The 23,534-nt window shown below is 36.8% G+C and overlaps 1 protein-coding gene across 4 annotated transcripts in view; it reads left to right on the top strand.

Annotated features, from left to right (window-relative positions):
• The window catches only part of Slit2 (slit guidance ligand 2), a 350,512-nt gene that overhangs the window by 243,843 nt on the left and 83,135 nt on the right, over positions 1 to 23,534 (top strand). For 2 of the 4 annotated variants that reach the window (XM_060365345.1, XM_060365343.1), the window contains exons 10-16: positions 4,270 to 4,341; positions 4,793 to 4,864; positions 12,510 to 12,581; positions 15,007 to 15,150; positions 15,262 to 15,425; positions 16,290 to 16,313; positions 19,702 to 19,852. In XM_060365345.1, coding sequence (XP_060221328.1) covers positions 4,270 to 4,341; positions 4,793 to 4,864; positions 12,510 to 12,581; positions 15,007 to 15,150; positions 15,262 to 15,425; positions 16,290 to 16,313; positions 19,702 to 19,852 — 699 coding nt within the window. The remainder of the gene's footprint in view (positions 1 to 4,269; positions 4,342 to 4,792; positions 4,865 to 12,509; positions 12,582 to 15,006; positions 15,151 to 15,261; positions 15,426 to 16,289; positions 16,314 to 19,701; positions 19,853 to 23,534) is intronic. The other 2 variants (XM_060365344.1, XM_060365347.1) reach the window with 1 other exon arrangement.

Below are 23,534 nucleotides of genomic sequence, written 5' to 3'. Positions count from 1 at the left end.
TACATTATGGTACATCACGGTAATGAACAACACTATTAATGTCATCGCTTACATGTGAGGCATTACAATTCCATATAAAATCTAATACAATTTCATCCTATATTCTCTTTGTTTTATACATTTTATAATACTGAATATTCAATTTCTGAAGGCTGTATTATGATTTATATTTGTGATTGATTAAATATAAATATTTTTATTAAATTAATATGGATTGAGCATAATTTATCATAACAGCGTGTACTTATATGCTAGAGAGATGACTCAGCACTTAAGAGCACTTCCAGTATAATCATGAATAACTGATATCAAATAATAGAATCCATGTTGCAAGTGGAATGTCCTTCAGATGTCCAGAACAGATGGATCTGGAGCCCTCTTCTATTCCCATGTGCACAAGTATGAAAATCTGCACACATCCATGTGTATGTATTATGCAGACAAATATTCACTCTTAAATAAAACAACAATTTTGAAAACAAATCTTAAAAGCGTACTAAACTGCTTCTGGAACAATTAGCAATTATTATAAATATTCTAGATTTTGAGACAACATTAAACCACAATGAACATTAAACATTCCATGGAATACCTTAGGTCCTAAAAAAGAATAGAATTAATTTGGATAAATTTGTGGATTCAGAATACTTTTCATCACTTTTCAACTCCTAAACAGCATGATTTCTTAATATCTGTAAAGAATGCATCAGTGAATGGCATTTATTGATCCCTTTACAGTATTTTTCAGCAACCTCACATGGTATTATGAAACGCATTATAAACAAATTTTTTGTTCTGCTAAAACAACTCAAAAACATTTTTACTTTTTATCATCATTATGTTATTATGGTTCAATAATAAACTGATACGTAAAGTTCCCTTGGCATAGACCAATCATTTCAAACTTCTTGTAATTTAACTGTAAGAATGGATCAGAGCAGAAACAAACACCGTTTTTAAACCATCATTGCAAAAGGCACTGATCAATATTACAGTAAAATAGCTTAGTCTTTGCTGTATTTAGAGCCTGTGAAAAGTATTATTTCTTAATACTTTGACAAATAATTCAAATGCTAAGCCTGTGTGTGTGTGTGTGTGTGTGTGTGCTAGCAGACAGTTGACATCATATGCTATCTTCAGTCACTCCCCACTTATTTAATATTTGCCCCAAATTTATTTCCCTGCATATGTAAGAGGTATGTGCAGGTGTTAATTCATTATATCCCCTGGAGCTAAAGAAACAGTTGTGACCTGCCTGATGTGTGCTGATAACTCAACACAGGTCTTCTGCAAGAGCATATAGAATGTTCATCACTGAGCCTTCTCCCCAGCCCCCAGCCAACTCCTTATTTTTAGACACAATCAATCTGGAGTTCAAAGTTCAAATTAAATTGTGGTCCAACAACCTGGAATATGTGCCCATCTGTCCCACTCCAGCCTTTTGTAGACATATGCTGCCACACTCCACTATTTCCAGAGCTTCGAGGGATGCGAGCTCAGACTCTCATGTTCTCATTGTAGAGAGCTTTGCATTCGGGCTGCTCTCCTGGTATCCAATCCATATTTATTAATATGGATGTTTTCCTGTATTCTGAGATAAATTTGCCCTTTAGAAGACAGCAACCTGATAAGGAGAAATCAAGTATATACAAATACAAACGTGTATATACATTTGTATGCCAAAATATCCATATGTATACATATGGAAAAACACGTAAATGTATATATATGTACTCATATGGACATATGTACACTTAAATATGTTCTATGAGTGCATATATATGTTCAAATGAATGCAAATATATGTGTATATTTTTCAATCCAATTATGAAAATGTTATTTACTCCAAATAGTTTAATATAACATTTAACATCAGAGAATTTCCTGGAACTTTTAGAAAGGTAGTACATACAAAATTTTTTACTCAGTTCTAATTCTACAAAGGCCAAAGAATTTAAAATAATAGAAGATAAAGAGGTGCTGCATTTAGGAGGAGCTGAAACTGTGATGCCGGTGAGGTGGCTTCTGGGGCTGTTCCCCTGGTATTTCCCTCTTATTCTTTCACCCTTTCACCCAACTCTCAATGTCTTAACCCTACCCCAGTGGTCCAGCATTCACTTGAGTCAGCTTCAAGGATCCAGAGCAGAAATGATAAGAAAGGCAGTGAAATGACTTTTAGGTGCTGATAATATGGGAAAGAGCAAAGATGAGAGATAGTATAATTTTGGTGAACAAAAATATTTCCTGAGATGTTGGTTTTTTAAAAAGAGATCTCAGACTTTTAAAGTGTTTAAGGTTTTAGAGAATTGTAGGACGTTTAAAGTTATACTATTTGAATATTATGATATTTAAAGGAGACCTTGGGGATAAATAAGAAAAAGTTATGGTTTAATAAGTAAAGTGTTTTGTGTTAACTTGAAAAAAAAATATTTCCTAAGTGACGTGGTGAAAGCTTCTCCTTTCGGTGGTTAGTGGCTGGGTGTGTGTTTCTCATTTTTCTCCAATAGCAGAAGCTTAGCATAGGGAGTATCCACAAACTGATTTTGCTGTGATTTTTATCATATCATAAAAACATTCCACCTCTGTTTGGCTGCACTTTTCTGGCATAACTTTTATTGCAGTCACGTATCAAGTTAGCAGATGTGTACTGTCTTCTGAAGATATTTCTATTGTTTATAGTACATTTTAGGATTTTGCCTTGTAAGCGGCTTCAAAATTAATTTTGTGAGCATTCCAGTTTTTCCCGCTGGTGGTGCTTGCTCTCTTTAGAGGGTAAAGGGTTTAAAAATTCAATATAGATCAGTATCTTCATATTTGAACTTACAGTTATTTTTTAAGAGTTGTAGGTAACATTTTTTTTGTTATATAGACATTTTAATATTTACATTTACATTGTCTATATTTACATGTACATTACATGTAATATTTATTCTTTTTTTTTTCAATGCAGTTTATTCAGGAACCTTGAACAATCCTCAGACCCTGGGGAAAGCCAGCCCACAGCTTAAATAGCCTCTGGGTAGCCAACCCAGGCGTGCCACGTGGGCAATGCAGATAGGTCCACATACATGGAAGCAAGCCAGATCCTCGGCCTTAGCCAAATGTGGAATTGTTCGTGACAAAGAGCACTCACCATCGGGAAGGTGGAAGGCGGAAACCAGCTCCATCTTTAAGGCATAGCATTCCGCAGCTCTCTACAGTTCCCCCTTTTTGTTTTAGACGCATCAGGCAAGAGTAGAGGTCTGATCTCTGATATTAGAAATAGATTGGGACTTTGTACTGATGTTCATTTAGGTGTCATCCACCCAAAGAGCATCAGACCCGTCCGATACCTTTTTCTCAGAGGCGGGACCTGGGGCATCAACCTGCATGCAATCAGACATGCTCTTCTCTGGGTCCAAAGCGGCTGACCCTGAGTTTTACATCTATGACCTGGAGAGGACAGAAGCTCCACAAGGACCAAATATATCAAGGCACAAGGGTCTCTTATGAGACTGTTTCTCCAACCAAGGACCATGGATGGATATAACCTAGAACCCCTGCTCAGAAGTAGCCCATGGTAGCTCAGTATCCAAGTGGGAACCCTAGTAAGGGGAACAGGGACTATTTCTGACATGAACTCAATGGCTGGCTCTTTGACACCCGCCCCCAAACCACCCCGAGGGAAGCAGCCCTGCTAGACCACAGAGGAGGACTTTGCAGCCAGTCCTGAAGATACCTGATAAACCAGGGTCAGATGAAAGGGGAAGAGGTCCTCCCCTATCAGTGGACTTGGAAAGGGGCAGGGAGGAGATGAGGAGGGATGGAGGGGTTGGGAGGGAATGAGGGAGTGAGATACAGCTGGAATACAAAGTTAATAAAATGTAACTAATGTTAAAAAAATAAAAAAACTACAATAAAAATAAAATAAAAAAGTATTTTATCTCTAAATCACATCCCTCTGTATATATCCTTTATTTACGGCTTATTAAAATATGCACCTAAATTTGTTTCTACAAATGCTTCCTACTCTATGTAAAAATTTGGATCAACTCGGGACTGGTTAGTGACTGAGTAGTACTTTCATTTTATAATTACCCTACTTTATTCCAATCTTGCCTCAAATTTAAAAGGCAGCATGTTTAATTTTAGTACTGATTTCCAGAGGAAAAGAAGAAAAGGTCTCCTATGAAAAACACTAACTTCCCTTCCTCATGTGAATCTTAGGTTTGAATTTAATGTGTCTAGGAATTTACTTCTGAAAATTTATTTTTTAAACTTTCGTTGCAGACGTTTGGAGCAGAACTCCATCAAGGTCATCCCTCCAGGAGCTTTTTCACCCTATAAAAAGCTCAGAAGAATGTGAGTTAACAGTGTTGTACAAAATATGTCATTTTTAAATTATGTAGGTCAAGACTAGGCAAGGATAATTAAGCATGGATATTGAAGAGATTGACAACATAATAACATGTGATTGCCAGTTGTATAATAGCACTTTAATCTTACTAGTGAAACCTTGTAATTTTTAATGTTCTCTGTAATTTAGTTTATTGATTTCCACAAAAAGTGGTCATGACATCCTTGGTACACTATTGTCTAATTAAGGCATGCCATCTGTACTTATAACTTAAGCAAATGGATAGTGGCTGTTTTACAGAATGTGATTCATCTGTATATTTTAGGATTGTCCGATGCTTCATTCTGAAAGTTGCACATGTATGTTCATAGATAGCATGTACAATGAATGCCCTTCTTCTGTAGCCAGTCTCCTGTCAATGTATGTCCTTTAACCTAACCTTGTTTCTGATTGCAGCGACCTGAGCAATAATCAGATCTCTGAGCTGGCACCGGATGCTTTCCAAGGATTGCGCTCTCTGAATTCGCTGTAAGTCGACACAGCCTTGCTGGAGGAATCTAGATTTTCTCAACAGCCTGGGGCATCTATGTTTTCAGATCAAAAAAGAAAAAAATATCTCGTTTTTTTATGATGAGTTATGAATCCTTTATCTTCAGTTGTTCTTAGTAGATTTCATCTTCTCATGGAGGCCTGTTGTATATCATTAATCCTAGCCAGTTTTTAGGGTATAATTTGTGTTTTTTTGTTTTGTTTTGTTTTGTTTTTCATTTTGTTGGTTTGTTTTTCTTTAAAGCTTTGTTATTAAAATAAGAAGAGCAGTCGCTTTGGGGTAATTGTTCTTTTTTTTCAGCTATAATCAGGGGACAGTTTATTTTGAAGTACTCTGGACAGCTCTAGATTTATGGTCTCTTAGTCTATAGCTTCATGTGTCTCAGCACAGTGTGGGTCCTTTTAGAGTGACGAACCTTGCCCAGGTATCACTGAGAATTACTAAGCAGAGCCCTGAGAGCCATCCTTTGAGCCTTTCGTCACCACAGGAGGATTTTCTATCCCCAAAATAGCCTCATAAAAAGCATTAGTTATGAAAGTCAAGAGGGCTTTCAGGAACATAGCTATGCAAATTGGAGAGCAACTAAAATAAGTTACTAAAGGTTATCATTGTTACAACTTATACAAAATTTTCTAACTGTATCAAGTAAAATAATCTTTAGTTATTTTATAATTTGTATGTAAAGCTTGACTTGCTCACTTGTTAAGGGTTTCGATTGATAAAAATTATAGCCAGCCTCTCAGGTTTCAGAAATCACCCCTTTCTCCTTCTTTCTAGAGTATCTTGTAATAAGTAGAACAAAATCTGGTTTCATATGTTTCTTTCCTACCCCATTTCTTAAGATCTCTGTAAACATCTTCAAGTATATATTTAGGTCAGTTTGATTGATACATCAACTGAAAATGTGAAACACCTCTACAACACCTCTACAAAATTTTCATTAAAAAACTGAAATAGAAACTATTTTAAACTGGAATTAATTAATTACGAAAATAGTGTCATATCATAGAGAAGTCTGGGATTAAATGTACACAGATTCTTATGACTACTCTTTATATAATTTACTATTATTAACATTGATATTTATGCCTTATATTACATTTTATTCTCCTGTGAATTAATATGACATACAATGTATTATTAGCACAATATCTTTTAAGTGATAACACATGCTGGAGAGGTTGTGGAGAAAGGGGAACCCTCCTCCACTGCTGGTGGGAATGTAAACTGGTACAACCACTCTGGAAAGCTATCTGGCGCTTTCTAAGACAAATAGGAATAGTGCTTCCTCCAGACCCAGCTATACCACTGCTAGGTATATACCCAAAGTTTGTTCAAGTACACAAAAAGGACACTTGCTCAACCATGTTTATAGCAGCTCTATTTGTAATAGCCAGCATGTCCATCAATGGTGGAATGGGTACAGAAATTGTGGTATTTTTATACAATGGAATACTACTCAGCAATCAAAAGGGAGGAAATCATGAAATTTGCAGGCAAATGGTGGGATCTAGAAAAGATCATTCTGAGTGAAATATTCCAGAAGGAGAAAGACAAACATGGGATATACTCGCTTATATAGACCTATAAGATATGATAAACATAATGAAATCTATACACCTAAAAAAGATAATCAATTGAGCGGACATGGGGTAAGATGATCAATCAAAAAAAAAATAATACACTAATTGAATGATATTTTTCCTTGTGGAAAAAACATGTTCACATTTTATATTTATTGATATTTCTATGTGTGCTTGTGTGCACAGCTTGAGATCAGAGACGGAGATAACTCCAGAAGATCTTTATTGTAGAGGATTGTTTTAGCAATTCTGGGTTTGTTGTTATTCCATATGAAGTTGAGAATTTTTCGTTCAAGGTCTGTAAAGAATTGTGTTGGTAATTTGATGGGAATTGCATTGAATCTGTAGATTGCTTTTGGTAAGATGGCCATTTTTACTATGTTAATCCTGCCAAACCATGAGCATGGGAGATCTTTCCGTCTTCTGATATCTTCTTTTAATTCTTTCTTCAAAGACTTGACATTTCTTTCATACAAGCCTTTGACTTGCTTGGTTAGGGTCACACCAAGGTACTTTATGTCATTTGTGGCTGTTGTGAAGTGTGTTGTTTCCCTAATTTCTTTCTCAGCCCTTTTGTCTTTTGTGTACAGTGCTACTGATTTTTTTTTAGTTAATTTTTTATCCAGCCACTTTGCTGAAGGTATTTATCAGCTGTAGGAGCTCCCTGGTAGAGTTTTTGGGGTCACTCAGGTATACTATCATATCATCTGCAAATAGTGATACTTTGACTTCTTCCTTTCCAATTTGGATCCCCTTGATCTCCTTCAATGGTCTTATTGCTCTGCAAGGACTTCCAGCACTATGTTGAAGAGATATGGAGTGAGTGGGCAGCCTTGCCTTGTCCCTGATTTCAGTGGGATTGCTTTAAGTTTCTCTCCGTTCAGTTTGATGTTGGCTATAGGCTTGCTCTATATTGCCTTTACTATGTTTAGATATGTGTCTTGTATCCCTGATCTCTCTTTTGGATTTTGTCAAATGCTTTTTCAGCATCTAGAGAGATTATCATGTGTTTTTTTTTCTTTCAGTTTGTTAATATGGTGGATCACAATGATGGATTTCCATATATTAAACCACCCCTGCTTACCTGGGATGAAGCCTACTTGGTCATAGTGGATGATATCTTTGATGTGTTCTTGTATTTGGTTTGCAAGTATTTTGTTGAGTATTTTAGCAACAATGTTCATAAGGGAGTTTGGCCTGAAATTTTCTTTCTTTGTTGGGTCTTTGTGAGGTTTAGGTACCAAGGTGACTGTGGCTTCATAGAATGAGTTTGGTAGTGTTCCTTCTGTTTCTATTTTTTGGAATAGTTTGAAGAGAACTAGAGTTACCTGTTCTTTGAAGGCCTGTTAAAATTCTGCACTAAATCCATCTGGTACTGGGCTTTTTTTGGATGGGAAACTTTTGATGACTGCTTCTATTCCTTAGAGGATATAGAATTATTTAATTTATTTACTTGGTCTTGATTCAGCTTTGGCAAGTGGAATCGATCAAGAAAATTGGTCATTTCACTTAGATTTTCAAATTTTGTAGCATACAGACTTTTGAATTAAGTCCTAATGATCGTTTGGATTTCCTCATTGTCCATAGTTATATCCCCCTTTTCATTTCTGATTTTGTTGATTTGGATGGTGTCTCTCTGCCTTTGGGTTAGCTTAGCTAATGGTTTGTCTATCTTGTTGATTTTCTCAAAGAACCAGCTCTTGCTTTCATTGATTCTTTGAATTGTTTTATTTGTTTCTAATTTATTGATTTCAGCCCTGACTATTTATAGCTGTCTACTCCTTTTTGGTGTGTCTGCTTCTTCTTTTTCTGGGGTTTTTAGGTGAGCTATTAAGTTGTTTGAATGAGCTGTCTCAAATTTTTTCTTGAAGGCACTTAGTGCTATGAACTTTCCTCTTAGCACTGCTTTCATTGTGTCCCACAAGTTTGGGTATATTGTACCTTCATTTTCATTGAATTCTAGGAAGACTTTAATTTTTTTTCTTTATTTCTTTCCTGACCCAGCTGTCATTTAGTAGCAAGTTGTTCAGTTTCCATGTGTGTGTAGGCTTTTTGCTGTTTCTGTTATTGTTGAGGTCCAGCTTTATTCCGTAGTGATCAGACAAGATACAAGGGATTATTTCGATCTTCTTGTATCTGTTGAGGTTTGCTTTGTGACCAACTATATGGTCTATTTTGGAGAAGGTTCCATGAAGTGCTGAGAAGAGGATAAATTCTTTGTGTTTGGGTGTAAAGTCCTGTAAATGTCTGTTAGGTCCATTTGTTTCATGACCTCTGTTAGAGACATTGTTTCTTTGTTTAATTTGTTTTGTTGACCTGTCCTTTGTTGAAAGTGGGGTGTTGAAGTCTCCCACTATTAATGTATGGGGATCTATGTGTGGTTTAAGTTTTATCAATGTTTTTTTACAAATGTGGGTGCCCTTGTATTTGGGCATAGATGTTTAGGATTGTGATGTCCCTGGTGGAATTTTCCCTTGATGAGTATGAAGTGTCCTTCCCCATCTCTTTTTATTAATTTTGGTTGAACGTTTATTTTTATCAGATATTAGAAAAGCTACTCCTGCTTACTTCTTGTGTCCATTTGCTTGGAAATCAGTCTTCCAACCTTTTACCCTCAGGTAATTGCTATCTTTGTGGCTTAGGTGTGTTTCTTGTATGCAAAGATTGCTGGGTTTTGTTTACGCATCCATTCTGTTAGTCTGTGCCTTGTTTATTGGAGAGTTGAGTCCATTGATGTTGAGAGACCAGTGACTGTTAATGACCAGTGGCTGTTAGGTCCCTTGATTTTGATGTTGGCTGTGGTCATACGGTTGTGTGCTTGGTTGCTTTTTGTTTTACTGAAGTGAGGTTATTCATTTCCTGTGTTTTCTTGAATGTAGCTAGTTTTCCTGGGTTGTATTTTCCCTTCTAGTGTCTTCTGTAATGCTGGATTTGTTTGTAGGTATTGTTGAAATTTGTTTTTGTCATTGAATATCTTGTTTTCTCCATCTATGAGGACTGAGAGTTTTGCAGGGTATAGTAGCCTGGGCTGACATCTGTTTTCTCTTAAGGTCTGCATGATATCTGTCCAGGCCCTTCTGGCTTTCATAGTCTCTGTTGAAAGTCAGGTGTGATTCTAATGGGTTTGCCATTATATGTTACTTGGCCTTTTTCCCTTGCAGCTTTTAGTATTTGTTCTTTGTTCTGTATACTTACGGTTTTGATTATTATGGGGAGGGAGGATTTTCTTTTCTGGTCTAATTTATTGGGTGTTCTATAGGCCTCTTGTATTCTTATTGGCCTCTCCTTTAAGTTGGGGAAATTTTCTTCAATGATTTTGTTGAAAATATTTTCTGGGCCTTGGAGGAGGGAATCTTCTTTTTCCTCTATTCCTATTATTCTTAGGTTTTGTCTTTTTATGTTGTCTTGAATTTCTTGGACAGTCTGTGTCAGGAATTTTTTAAATTTATTATTTTCTTTGACAGATACATCGATTTCTTCCATTGTATCTTCCACACCTGAGATTCTTTCTTCCATCTCTTGTAGTCTATTGGCTATATTTACCTCGGTAGTTCCTGTTTTCTTCCCTAAGTTCTTTCTCTCCACAATTTCCTCCATTTGTGTTTTCTTTAATTGTTCCAATTCGATCTTCAGATCTTGAGCCATTTTGTTGATTTCTTTCACCTATCTGACTGTATTTTCCTATTTTGACTTCAATTCCTTTAGCTTTTTGTTTGAACAATCCTCTGTTTCTTTTATTTCTTTCAGTGATTTAAGTATATCCTCTCTAAAGGCCACAAACTATTTGGCTGCAACTTCCTGTATTTCTTTAAGGATGGCCATAATCTGTTTGTTTTTATCTTCCTTTATTTCTTTATGGATGGCCATAATCTGTTTGAGTTTATCTTCCTCTAGATCTTTACACATTATTTTGTTTCCTCTGTTATCCACTTCATGAGCATAGATGTTAGGTCATCTTCTTGAATTTCAATTTTGCTGGGGTGTCCAGGGCTACTTGCCTCTGTATAACTGGGTTCTGGAGATGCCATATTACTCTGTCTTTTGTTGGTTGAGCTTTTAAGCTGGCTTCTACCCACTGGGCTATCTTAGGTGTTTGGAGTTAGTTTCTGGTGGTTCCTGGAATCTTGTGGTGGAGAGAATCCCCTTGGCAAGGAGGTATTTTTTTCTGAAGGGAGCCTCCTCAGCTTTTTGGGTATGGTCACTGTATGGCCGGTGTTTTTCAGAAGTTGCCACAGCTCACCTCAGGCGTATAGACCTGAGTGGTAGCTGTGGTCCTTGTTAGTTGAGACGGCTCTCCTCTCACCCAGAAAAGTCCTGGAGACAGCTGCCGTGCTTCTGGGTTTCTTGTAGATTTAGTGATCTGCTGCTGTAACCTGTGTGTCTTGTGGTTTGGTCAGTTTTGTTAGGGATAACTGGTTGCCCTTGGAGCAGTTTCTGGGGGTTGATCTCAGGGATGCCAGTCTTCTGTAGGTCTGAGGTTGGGGCTCTGTCCTAGTACCCAAGCAGTAATCTGTGGCGGGTGGGTACTGCTCTCCTGGTAGCAGCAGGCTAGCTGGTGCAAGCAGGTCCCTGGGTTGGGCCGTGCAGGACCTTTTCCAGGGATATACTGTGCATCCCCTTTGCTTTCTTCCCTGTGGGGATTTCTCCAACAGGGATTCCCTGTCTCTGTTGCCCTGGGGCACACAGCTCTGTCTGTGATGGAGAGCTGGGCGAGTAGCAGGTCTCTGTGCTCATGGCTGGAGCCCAGTTCAGTGATGGCGGCTTGCACCTGCCAGTCTGCGCGGGTCTGTCCCATTTCCTTCCTTCCCTGTGGGTTTTTCTCACGACTGGGACTCCCAGTCTCTGGTGTTTTTTTGCCCACCATTCAGCCTGGGAAGGTGATCAGGACACGCAGGCATGTGGCTCTCATCTGGTGACCTAGTGCCTCCACAACCCAGGATATCTTCTGGGTTCTGGCTGGGTGACCTGAGAGTGGACCGACTGGTTCCCACGCCTTGGGGGTTTCCTCTCACCTGGGAAACACGATCGCTGGATCACTGTTGTTTTAGGGCCCAGAGCTCAGTCTCTTGGTCGCTGTATGGAAATCGTTGTCCTGCTCCTCAGACGCAGTGTCTTCCTGGTGCCGCCATCTTGTGTCCCCGTATACATCTTTCTTATACTTTGATTTGAGATGCTATAATAGACATTATTGGGATCCTATTGTTAACACTTGAAGGTCTTTCGATCTTCAAGTTTCGATCTTCAAGAATGAAGGTCGTTTTCATTCAACTCATTTGCTTTTTATACCACTGTTTCACAATGCTTCAAAAAACGTTTCTCCATTTTTCTCTGCTAATTTATCATCATTTCACTTGTCAACCCAGTACCAGGACACCTAACACCTGTGCTAGGCAGCAGATGTCCTGATTTGATTAAGTCAAGGTCCTTTCCCTTAATATCCTCACTTGAGTGCAATCAGAGGTCAGTATCCCGATGGCACATTCTACTTCACTCCTGGTGAAGGGTAAATACACACTTGAAAAGTTTTTGAGTCATATTCATAATCATTATTTTCTCAGATCTTATACATGCAAATTATACCATTTATTTTTTAAGTCCCTGGCCTTATAGGGGTTCAGACTGATATTACAGTGTTATATCCCTCATTTAATGAGCAATAGCTTCTATATTAACTGATCTTCTTTACTATGTATACTGTGATCTGATTGCCTATAACCTATGTGCATGCTTATGTTTGGGGTGTTATATGTAGAAAACTTCAATTTGACAGGTACTATTTTCAAAAATGGTCAAATAAATCGTGAATTATATTTTTTAATCTTTGTTTTATTTGTATTTTACATTATGTACAGTAATCCTTTATTTTATCTATAATCACACAATATTAATTTTATTCAATTTTCACTTGGATAATATATTGTCTACTAAACTTCCTAAACATATTTGTATGTGTATATACATATATATGATGTGAAATATATACATATATATTACATGAAATAGACTTGTTTGATTTTAATTTTTTATGTAATTGTTTCAGTGTCCTGTATGGAAATAAAATCACAGAACTCCCGAAAAGTTTATTTGAAGGATTGTTTTCCTTACAGCTACTGTAAGTACTTGATAACTCTGGATCTTTGGGACCTAATATTGTTGTACTTTTTCAAACGCATCATCTGTTAATTATCTGGAATCTTCAACCCAAAATGACAAAGCTTAATGAAACAAAAATGATACATGTAGTACTGCTAACATTGATAATAGCTTGTGTGTAGAGATACAACTCTTCAGAACTGTCCAAGAATGTTTCTCTCCACATTAAAGTGGATGATTGTGTTCCACTGCCCCACTGTGGAGAGGTTTTGTAGTGATGTGCTCCCCATAAAGGCTCTCTGTTATGATGTTACCAGTATCTGGGATGGAGCTAGAGAAATGGGATGCATTCACCATCCACTTATCACAGAAAATCTAAAAGCAAAAATTCCAGGATCGCTTCTGCAAACACAGTCTTGGGGCACAGTGAAACATGCCATGGGTGAAATCTTCTGATTAACCCTTATTGGGTTGTCTATGACTCCCTCCATTATATTAAATGGCTCTTTGCTTCGACTATAGTTGCGCCTCATTTGTACTGAAAGAAAAATTCACTGTATAGGACTAGATTTGATGCCATTTATCTTGATGCCTGACCATTTTGAAAGTAAGTTTGTCCAGAGAATGGGAAGGCAATCTGAGAGCTGAATTTAGTCTGCAGCATCCATTACATAGTAACCTCGTTGTGGCAGACCCTGGTCTGGAAGTTTTCCATAGGGAGATAAGCATAATGTGATGCCTTCCCTTGCCCCTTCCCACACCAGTCTCTCTTACAATTCTTGAATTCAGAATATGTTTTTCCTCTTTTAATAGTATTCATTTACTAGCATTTTGTAATTAAAAACTTATTAGTAACCCTACAATCTTCCTTATTGCAGGTATTATTTTTTCTTGTGAAAAATTTACTGTCACTATTACATTCATATCTACATTCATACATTCATACATTATCTTCATATTAACCCTTCTCACCATTCTACATAATTGCAGTTTGTATCATATCTAGATACAAACACACAAAAAGGCCAATGTTAAAACAAGAACAAAAACCTTACTGTGTGTATCATTCACCTCTATAATCTACTTAATTTATGATACATATATTAGTGAGTGATGATGCATACTGCTTTTGTGAGCTAATGTTTTTGAAAAGGTTCTAACTCTGAAATTGACTAAGCAGCATTGTTTTTATTTGATAAAATGATTCTATATACATCATAGATATCTTTGCACATAATAGGTACAGTGTGATCCTATGGTCAAAGTAGTTACAACATCGCTGACATCCTCATTTTCCAAGAATACTCTCCATACCTACTATCCTCAAGTGTTCTTACCATCATTTTTTCTCTTTGACACCAACATTCAAAGTGCACTTATTTGTGGTGACTGTAATACACATGTGAGGAAAGCATAGGGATCTTTAAAAAAAAAAACACCTCATTCATAAAGCCACTGTTTTTAATAGACCACCTGTTCTTCAGCCATCCAGGACATAAAAATACATATTATGTTATTCCAATCCTTTTACAAATAGCTAAGATTATTATGAAGCAAAACATTTTAGCTTTCTTTGTACAGATAGTTAGTAGGAGAAAGTTCATTAATGGAAAAAAAACAAGAAAAACGACTGCTGATGTGTCTCTATTCTTAAATATATATTAGTATATATATATATATATATTATCTTAGAAAATAGACTTGAAATATAGTGATTTGAAAAAAAAAAAAAACCTAGGGATTGGAAAGTAGTCAAGAGAACCTGAAAATTCATGAGGCAGTGTATGGTAGAAAAGGAACTTATTTATGTTTAGCAGAATCCAGAAAACCAATGTGACTAGCAAGTCATACATCTGGGAGGAAATTCTGAATAGAGGGAAAGACAATCTGATCTAAATAGAAAATAGCAAGCTGTGAACTGGAGCAGCCGCAGGCTGAGGCTGTGCAGTCTCGTGAGTGTGCTCTAGACCTGTGGGCTTTCTGAAGGATGTTGACTGACTAGGCTTTTACTCTGACCAGAGCTATTGCATGGTCCTGGGCGGTCATGATCCCATGTCTCTTATAATGACCGCTCTGGCTGCTCTTCTGGAGACTGAACTTCTGTGAAGTGGCTGGAGACACTAATGTGGGTCGTTTTAATTTGTTCTTGACAACAGATACTGAGCCTCCCTACCTTGTCTATGGTTTTAATTTAATGTAATCCTTTATATTATTTTTATCTTTTTAATTGAATGCATTTATGAGTACCACTGGATTTCAGTTGAGTTGACCATATGACTTTTGCTTTTTCATGTAATCCATTCATAGTGCCTACATTATTATTAAATTTATAAAGTTGGTGTTGGGATTAAATGCATTTCTCTTGGGTTTCCTACAGAAGGGCTCTATTACACATAACTTAATGAGATGCTACACCTTAACTTTACGACTGTTTGATCAAACAGATTATTGAATGCCAACAAGATAAACTGCCTTCGGGTAGATGCCTTTCAGGACCTGCACAACTTGAACCTTCTGTCTTTATATGACAATAAGCTCCAGACCGTTGCCAAGGGCACCTTCTCAGCTCTCAGAGCCATCCAAACTATGTATGTATGCAAACTTTGGCCCGAGTATAATAACGATTACTTTCGCTGTGAATGTGAGAGCCGAGTCCCGTGCAAGCAGTGTGTAAAACTCTTCTACTGTGTTTCCGAAAGGCATTTGGCCCAGAACCCTTTCATTTGTGACTGCCATCTCAAGTGGCTAGCGGATTATCTCCACACCAACCCAATTGAGACCAGCGGGGCCCGCTGCACCAGCCCCCGCCGCCTGGCGAACAAAAGAATTGGACAGATCAAAAGCAAGAAATTCCGTTGTTCAGGTAATTTCTCACTTCATGAGACATTTCCCTTAGGACTGAAAGCTACAGTTAGATGAGAATTAGCGACAGCAGCTGCCCTTGGCTGATTACCGAGTATCGGTACAGTCTCATTACATTTACTTCTGTCCGGGTAGGGGGAAAGCAGGAGAAATAGAGAAACAACCCAAATAGTTTATCCAGCAAAATGAATATCCGTCAAATGAAGAGGATGCCTGGATCCTTTCAGAGGATTCAGATGTAACCAGGACCTTTCAGATGGCATGAAACACTCTTCAAAAATGGTGCTACTCCTGCTTGGTTGCTATTGACCAACATCAAATAGTTAGCCATGCTTTTATTTACTCACAAACTGAAATAAGACTTGATCACATTTTCTTTTTTTTTAATCAACCAAAGAGAAGTATGGGGTAGAAGGCTCATGATGTCTCTTCTCTTTCTGAAATATCTGTGAAGACACAATTTGTTTGTGACTTTCTTTTTGCATTTGGAAAACAGTTCCTTTATCCACAAAAAGGATTGTATTGCTGTTAACTAGGAAGCTTACTCCATTGTTCAGATTGGTCTATTGTTATATGTGTTCCGATGGTAGGAAATATTAACTATCATTTGGGGAGTATGCTACCTAACTCTTCTGAGCACATTTTGTATTGTGCAGTTAATTCATGTTAAACGTCTAATATGAAAACAAGATTTGTTATTGTCCATCTTTATAATGAGTTTATCACTCACTGTGTGTTGTTTACTTCTATGTATGTCACTTAGTTATCTGTAGTAACTTTAGTCCATTCTTAATCTAATATTACTCATATCTCTGCTTGATGACATTCAGGTACAGCTATTTTTTTCTCTCTCTTTTTTATTTAGCTAAAGAACAGTATTTCATTCCAGGTAGGTTTTGCTCGGTGGTAGGACTAACTGCAGATACCCTTTTCTTGACTTAGCTTCTAAACACTGACGTGCATGCTTTGGGAAGAACGTAAACACTCCATAGATAGAATAACTTTTGCATAGACCACTTGTAGCTGTATCCCGAAAGCCCCACCTCTGCATGCAGCTTCTGATATTGAACCTCTTTACTAAACAACCACAAAAAAAAAAAAAAAAAAAAAAAAAAAAACACCTTTTTCGCCCTTTCCTTTTTGCACAATAACTGCAGTTTCGCACAATAGCAAACCTATTTGAATCTATGGCTTTCAACTTAAATCATGTTTTTCTCTCTATGTTGAATATCTAATCTTTCAGCCTGTTTTTAAAATATAGCTTACGAGGCTAGTTTTAAAGACAGCAGCCTCTCTATTGTCAAAGAGCTAGTTCTATGTAATATCAGGTATAAACATGCCGAACTGCGTTTTCAAAAACAGCAACAAAATTCCTTATTTTTTAAAGCTTCTTGCTTTGAAAAGAATAGTTTTTGCCTACTTTTATAATTTTTAATGTAAGACAGCTGCTTCATACTGCTTTAGATGCACTTGTGGTTTTTTATTAATTTATTTTCAATTGTACATTCTTGGCTGTCTGGAGTCAGATTATTACTCTACAAATGGAATATTCACATCCATCACGAAGTCATTAGCAGTTAATAGGCACTAAAGGCCTTGAGTAATCTAACCTGAAGGAGAACATGTTTCTAAAGATGCAATTGTAATGTTTTATTCCTTTACTTACATCGAACACCTTCAAACTGATAAATGTAGAGCTAGCTCTTTAAAATGTGTCCCCTACTTAGTTCTTGTGTAAGTGCCTCTTGACTTGTTTGCTTAAGTCACCATATATTAAAATATGTATAGTATTGATTTTAATAATTTATTTATTCCTTAATCTTATCATCTAATTAGTTGTATATACTTAATAGATTTAAGTATATTGCTTATTTTTAGTTTTAATGCTCAACTAATCATTTACATATTATTCCTGTGTGTACAAGCAGTAATGTGTTGAAAAGAGCAATTGATTGGTCTTTATAGTCACTGTATAACTTTTATTATTTTTATCCAGTTAAGTGCAAAGTTATATAATAATTATGACTAGCTGAAAAAAGAAGCCCTCTGAAAACTAGAGTATGCACAGACTAACATACCAATATTATTTAAATTCTAAAATTGTGGCAATTCATAAAATCATTACCAAATTATTCAGTTCAGTTTATTAATAATTTAGATACAAAATCCCAGTAAAACTCACTGCATTACAAAAAGAAAAAAAAAGAGCTGTAGTTGTGATAGTGGTTAAGTTTTCTGCTCTTGCTGAAAGACAGAAGCCAAGATAGGTTTTAAAAAATAACTTCTATATCAAAGAGCATGTCTCACTTTTCACTTTTTAAGCTTTGATATTCCAATTTACATTTTAAATTTACTTGTAGCAGCCATAGCACATTGATTGCTTGTTCCTCAATTTGCTCTTTTTTTTCCACCGCAAATACTAGTTATGATTTGTGTCTACCTAATAAGCAGTTTTAAAAATAGGCATTGTTGATTGCTAAGGTATTAATTATACATTTGATATGCACTCAATGAACCTATTGTCGATACTGTTCTCAGAAAAATGTTACCTTTCTTGTGGCTTAATCTCTGAAGATAGAAAAGAAAAAGATTCGTCAATAAATCAGGTGGCACTTATGGCTGTATTGGAATGTGACCCCTATATAGTATATTTGGCATTTGAAATATTGTTGAAATTCTGATTATGTTCCCACCGAGTGACATGCTTTAAAACTTGAGGGTCATTTAGAAGCATATGACCTACCCCCTGACTATTAATGCATAACTTCTATCGATAGTCCTTGCAATGTTCCATCATTGGCTTTTCATTCATTTTATATGTATATTCATCTATTGCTATTTGGTATGGCATTCTAAACATCCGGGTGATAATGCAATAGAAAAATCTGTCTCACATCCATTAAAGAAATCCACAAACATTTTTTAATGCCATTGCATTGCCTGTAAGCCATTATACTTCATATGTGCTAAACTCTTCAAATTTCATTATTTATCTTATTTATTTATTTATTATTTGCGAAAAATGACAAATGCATCGCACAGTGCTATCCTATGATTGCCCTGGTAAAAAAACAAGGAAGAGAACATAGTTTGATATAGCTGTATCTATTCACCTTAACTGGGATGATTCTGTCTTTCTCTCCTCCTTGGTGATCTTTTCTTTTTCAGGAATTCACCACTTGGCCTGTAAGTAAAAGTGTCTCATCTGAAATGTAACACTCCCTCTTTTCAATCCCTGATGTATCTTCTTCTAGTCTTGATGTTTTGCGCCTATTTTCCATGAAGAAACCGCAGACCTCTTGAGCTTCTCTGTTGTCCTTGTAGCTTACCTTCAACTTCTTCCCGGATGTTCTTCCCGAACGCTGTGGTTTCCACTCTGCAATCCCGAGGAACATGGGAGGCGCCTTTCCATATAGCCCCTTCTTTGTGTTTCCAGGCACCCGAACCCGAACCCTTCGGTAGTTATGCTCTCAGTATGGTCGTACACATTCTGCGGGAAGAATGCATGTCATGTGAACAGTATGATGCTTCCAGACCGTCCGTAGCTTTCCTCCTCCCTTCGTCTTTCCTCTTGGTCTTCCCTCTGGCCTAGTGGTTGGTGTAGTGATAATGTAGCGAGATTTTCTGTTGTGCTTGATCTAACCATGTGGTTGCGAGGTATGAGTAAAACATGGTTCCGTCAAGCACCATGGAACGTCACGCAGCTTTCTACAGCATGGCAAGCTGCTGAGGCTCAAGGCAGGACGTACTTGTCTTTTCTTATAGACTCAAAATGAAAAAAGAGGGCTTTTGGGACGTTTCTGAAGATTATGTGAGAGGGAGAGAATAACAAAAGTCCGTAGAAAATCTTAAAACCTAAGTATACTGATTTTACTTAAAAGCCCTACTTCATAATAATATACAGGAGTATGTTTATTACCAGATATGCTTTCAATTTTTGACTCAAAAATAAATAAACTTTTTGTTAACAATTCATAGCCATTATGTGATTATCTGTGAAATAGAGTACCATGGCTCAGAATCGGATCAGCAGAAAGTACAGCTGTGAAAAGCTCACCTCTGTTAATGTTTTCCTGTCATGTGAATCTGGTCCCTCTTTTTTCCAGAAAATTCTAAGCCTTTCTTTTAACCCTCACCTGACATCCATTGACCAAAATTCCCTAAGTTGTCTCCCTGCTGCATAATCTCTAGTTATCCTACTACTTTTCTTCCCATATATTAATGGCTATTCTAACATTCAGACTCAGAATCTTATTTTTGGTTTGAATCCTCAATAGGTACAGAAGATTATCGATCAAAATTAAGTGGAGACTGCTTTGCAGACTTGGCTTGTCCTGAAAAGTGTCGCTGTGAAGGGACCACAGTAGACTGCTCCAATCAAAAACTCAACAAAATCCCAGATCATATTCCCCAGTACACAGCAGAGCTGTAAGTTTATCTGACTACAAAATCCTGGCTTCGAGGGAGCAAGGGACAGAGAGAGACAGCATAAAAGCATTGGAAATTTTGTCATGACATTTTAATTCTCAATAATTGAATTAACTTAATTAATACACATTGAATTGAGAGCACCTCTTTCTTGTCCAAGAATATTGTTCAATGCAATCTTAGTTGACTTTTTTCAGGTAGAGCAACAATTAAACAATCAAATTATTTCTCAAAATTAAGTCACCACTTAGTGATGTTAATAATAATGAACTATCTGATTATTATTGGATATTTGCTTTGGCCAAACATTTATAAGCATTTCACAAATTTGCAATGCATTAAATTCTTAAAAACAGCCAAACAAAACAATTTGAGAGTATGCAAATCTATCAGGGATTGATTTGTTATTTGTTTGAATATTTCTCTGGATCAAAGGAAAGGACTCAGTGATTGCCAGTTAAAGAGCAAACAATAGTCCTTTGCTTGTTTATTTGTTTGTAAACAGTGAACAGCATATTAGAGAAAGCTGCAAACTCAGATATGATCAAATTTACATTTTCAAATTTAGCCCAGGATCCAGAGTATGGAAAAAATATGCTTTTGGAATTATTTGTAGATTCTATGCCCATGTTTGGATCACCTTTCCTGACCATAAAAGGAAGATTTGTAATCTTAGTTTTCTAAGATCCGTGAAAACACTAGTGAAATCTAATCATTTTCGGAACATCTTACAAAGTTTATTTATGGTACCATCTGGTATTTGTCATTTACTACTTTGCAAAGTTCCTTGTCTCTGTGTGTATGCATAATCCTTCTGTCTGCAACTAGATTACAGCCTCTTGATGGCAGGGATTGTGTATTATCATTTCTATCCCACTGTGACTATGCACATGCCTGTTACTTAATGAATTTAAAGCAATTTGAACAATTAGAAATAATGTTTTTCTCAGGGTTTTCAGAAACTAACTTCATTGTGGCTCTGGTGCTTTTTTTTTTTTTTTTTTTTTTTTTTCAATGCAGTTTATTCAGGAACCTTGAACAATCATCTGACCCTGAGGAAAGCCAGCCCACAGCTTAAATAGCCTCTGGGTAGCCAACCCAGGCGTGCCACGTGGGCAATGCAGATAGTCTGGTGATTTTTTTTAACACTCACTAGTTTATGGTATATTTACTAGGTCAAGAACTTTTTAGAAATTCAGAGAACATGTAGCAAGATCCCTCAACTCCAGTCTGTGTGGCTGCATTTGTATTCCTATTTATTTCTGACAGTACTACACACGACTGATATTATATTGAGCATGATAATGAGTTAAGAATGTTTAAAGGTTAAGTGGCTTAAGTAAGTTTCAAATTTCTACTGGAATCTATCTTCAAACTTAAGATTCAGCAAAAATCCCATTTAAAAAAATTAATATTTTCAAGTTATGTACATAAAATAAATACTTAAGAGAATTTTTTTTTGCAGACCAGGCACTCAGTAGAGAATTTAGGTTCACAATTTTTAGTAGTCCTATACTGACATGGAATTTCTATCCAGAATATATAAAAATCTCTTAGAATTCACAAATATAAAAGTTATATTGCCTAACAAATTTTTCAAATTATCCGTAAGAACTTTCTTGTGGGGGGTTTCAAGACAGAGTTTCTCTGTGTAGCCTTGGCTGTCCTGGACTCACTTTGTAGACCAGACTGGCCTTGAACTCACAGATACCTACCTGTCTCTGCTTCCCTGAGTGATGGGATTATAGGTGTGTGCCACCCAGCTAATATGAAAACTTTTTAATCAGGTATGTGATTGGCCAATAAGCATATGAAAAAAATCATGCTTAATTAGTGATTAGAAAAATGCAGAGCTATTTTTTTTGTGCTGTGGTAAAATACCAGGACCAATGTGACTTTTAGAATAAAGAGTGTATTTTTATGTATGCTTACAGAAGGAGAACACACAAGAGCAGAAAAAGAATGGAACTGTCTGATCACAATTCACAAGCAAACAGGAAGCAGAGATAAAAGAGAACGTGAAAGGCTATAAACTCTCAGTGCTCATTACATGCTTCTAGTAAGGCCAAGACCCCTAAACAATCCACGCTTCACTATCCACTAGGGACCAAATGTTCTAATACACTAATGAATCCATAGAGAATCTCTCTCATTCAAAGCATCACATTACTCATCCCCGTACCCATAGACTCATTGCTGTCTCGTGATTCAAAATACGTTTAATCCAACTTCAAAAGTACCTATGGTGCTTAATCATCTCAACACTGTTCAAAAGTCCTAAGTCTCTTCAGAGACTCAAAGTAATAGTAATCCCCAGTAAATTAGAGAGAGAGAATAAATTGTATCCAACATATAAAGGAGGAATGGGGGCATACTGAGGAAAGACTGGACGAAAGCAGGATTAAAACTGTACAGGGCAAACATCAAAGCCTGTAACTCCATGTCTAGTATCTGGGCTTCATTTTCAAAGTACTAGTTAGCTTCCCGCTTTATAGATTTGCTGCCTGTGTTATACACCTCTCTTGGGGCCACATCTACTTCTTGTTTGCAGCTCTTCTTGGCAGACATTTCATGGTTCTGGCATCACAACATTGCAAATCTCCAGTACAACATAGACTTGTGTCTGTAGCTGCTCAGAGACTCCTTACTGGGACTCCAGCTCTGTCACACATTGCCAGACCTTCTCATCTGTGTGATAACACAGACATAATCACTTCTTTGATTCCACACAGGAACAACTCTCAGTTCCCTTAACCTTATATAATTCATGTCTCCAAAACTGATACCACATTGATGAAAATGTCATGTTCAGTTGACAGCTGGGTATGGATTTGCAAACCCTTGGTAAGAGCAGTTTAAAATGTTGTTGATTCTAGAGACAGGAAATTCCTTAAGGTCTTTTAGTTCTCATATTGAAGTTTAGCTGGATGAAGCCTTGCCCTGAAAATGCCTCTCCTACTCTAGTGGAGAGTAAGAACCTTTTCTTTGATGATATTAAGCTCCTTAACAATTATAGCTTCCTTTGCAGCCCATCTTTGGGAACAATTTTAAGACTTCTAGCATGCTTTTCCTCTCCATGCTGCACGTTTCATATTTATTTGTGTACAACTTTCTCTTTATGATGGTAGATCTGCATGAGAGTAATCAGTAATAACTATTCCAGAGACTGAATTTCAGATTGCCTTGCAATCATTTTATCAAAGAACTTCATCCATTGCCTTTTAATGTAGCCTTAGGCAAGTTGTTAGGTTGTGGACAGAATGGAATCAGATTTTTTGCCAAAGTATCACACAAATGAATGAGCTCAAGCTCTGTTACCGAGACAAGTTTTGTTTCGGTTTGCTTATAGCAGTCACCTATTTTTCTAGTCCATAGTTAGGTTCTTCATAGCAACAACACAACCTTTAAGCGCAAACTTCTGTATCAGTGACTGTATCTGTCACAGTGTTGTTTTCTCTCTCCGTGCTTCACATTTCATGTCTCTTTGTTCACTACTTGCACAAAGTGGGAACACCAGGACCAAAAACAGCTTATAGAAGAATGAGTTCATTTGGGCTTAGAGTTCCTGAATGCAAATCCATCATGAAAGGGAAAGCATGGTGACAGGGCAGGAAAGTCGTTGATGGATCACAATTCATAGGCACAAAGAAAATGAGTTGTGTTTATAAACCTTCAAAAGCCT

Source organism: Meriones unguiculatus, chromosome 12 (assembly GCF_030254825.1).
Source record: "Meriones unguiculatus strain TT.TT164.6M chromosome 12, Bangor_MerUng_6.1, whole genome shotgun sequence".
NCBI lineage: Eukaryota > Metazoa > Chordata > Mammalia > Rodentia > Muridae > Meriones > Meriones unguiculatus.
Note: the sequence above shows the minus strand (reverse complement) of the source record. Positions and strands in the feature narration are given on the sequence as shown.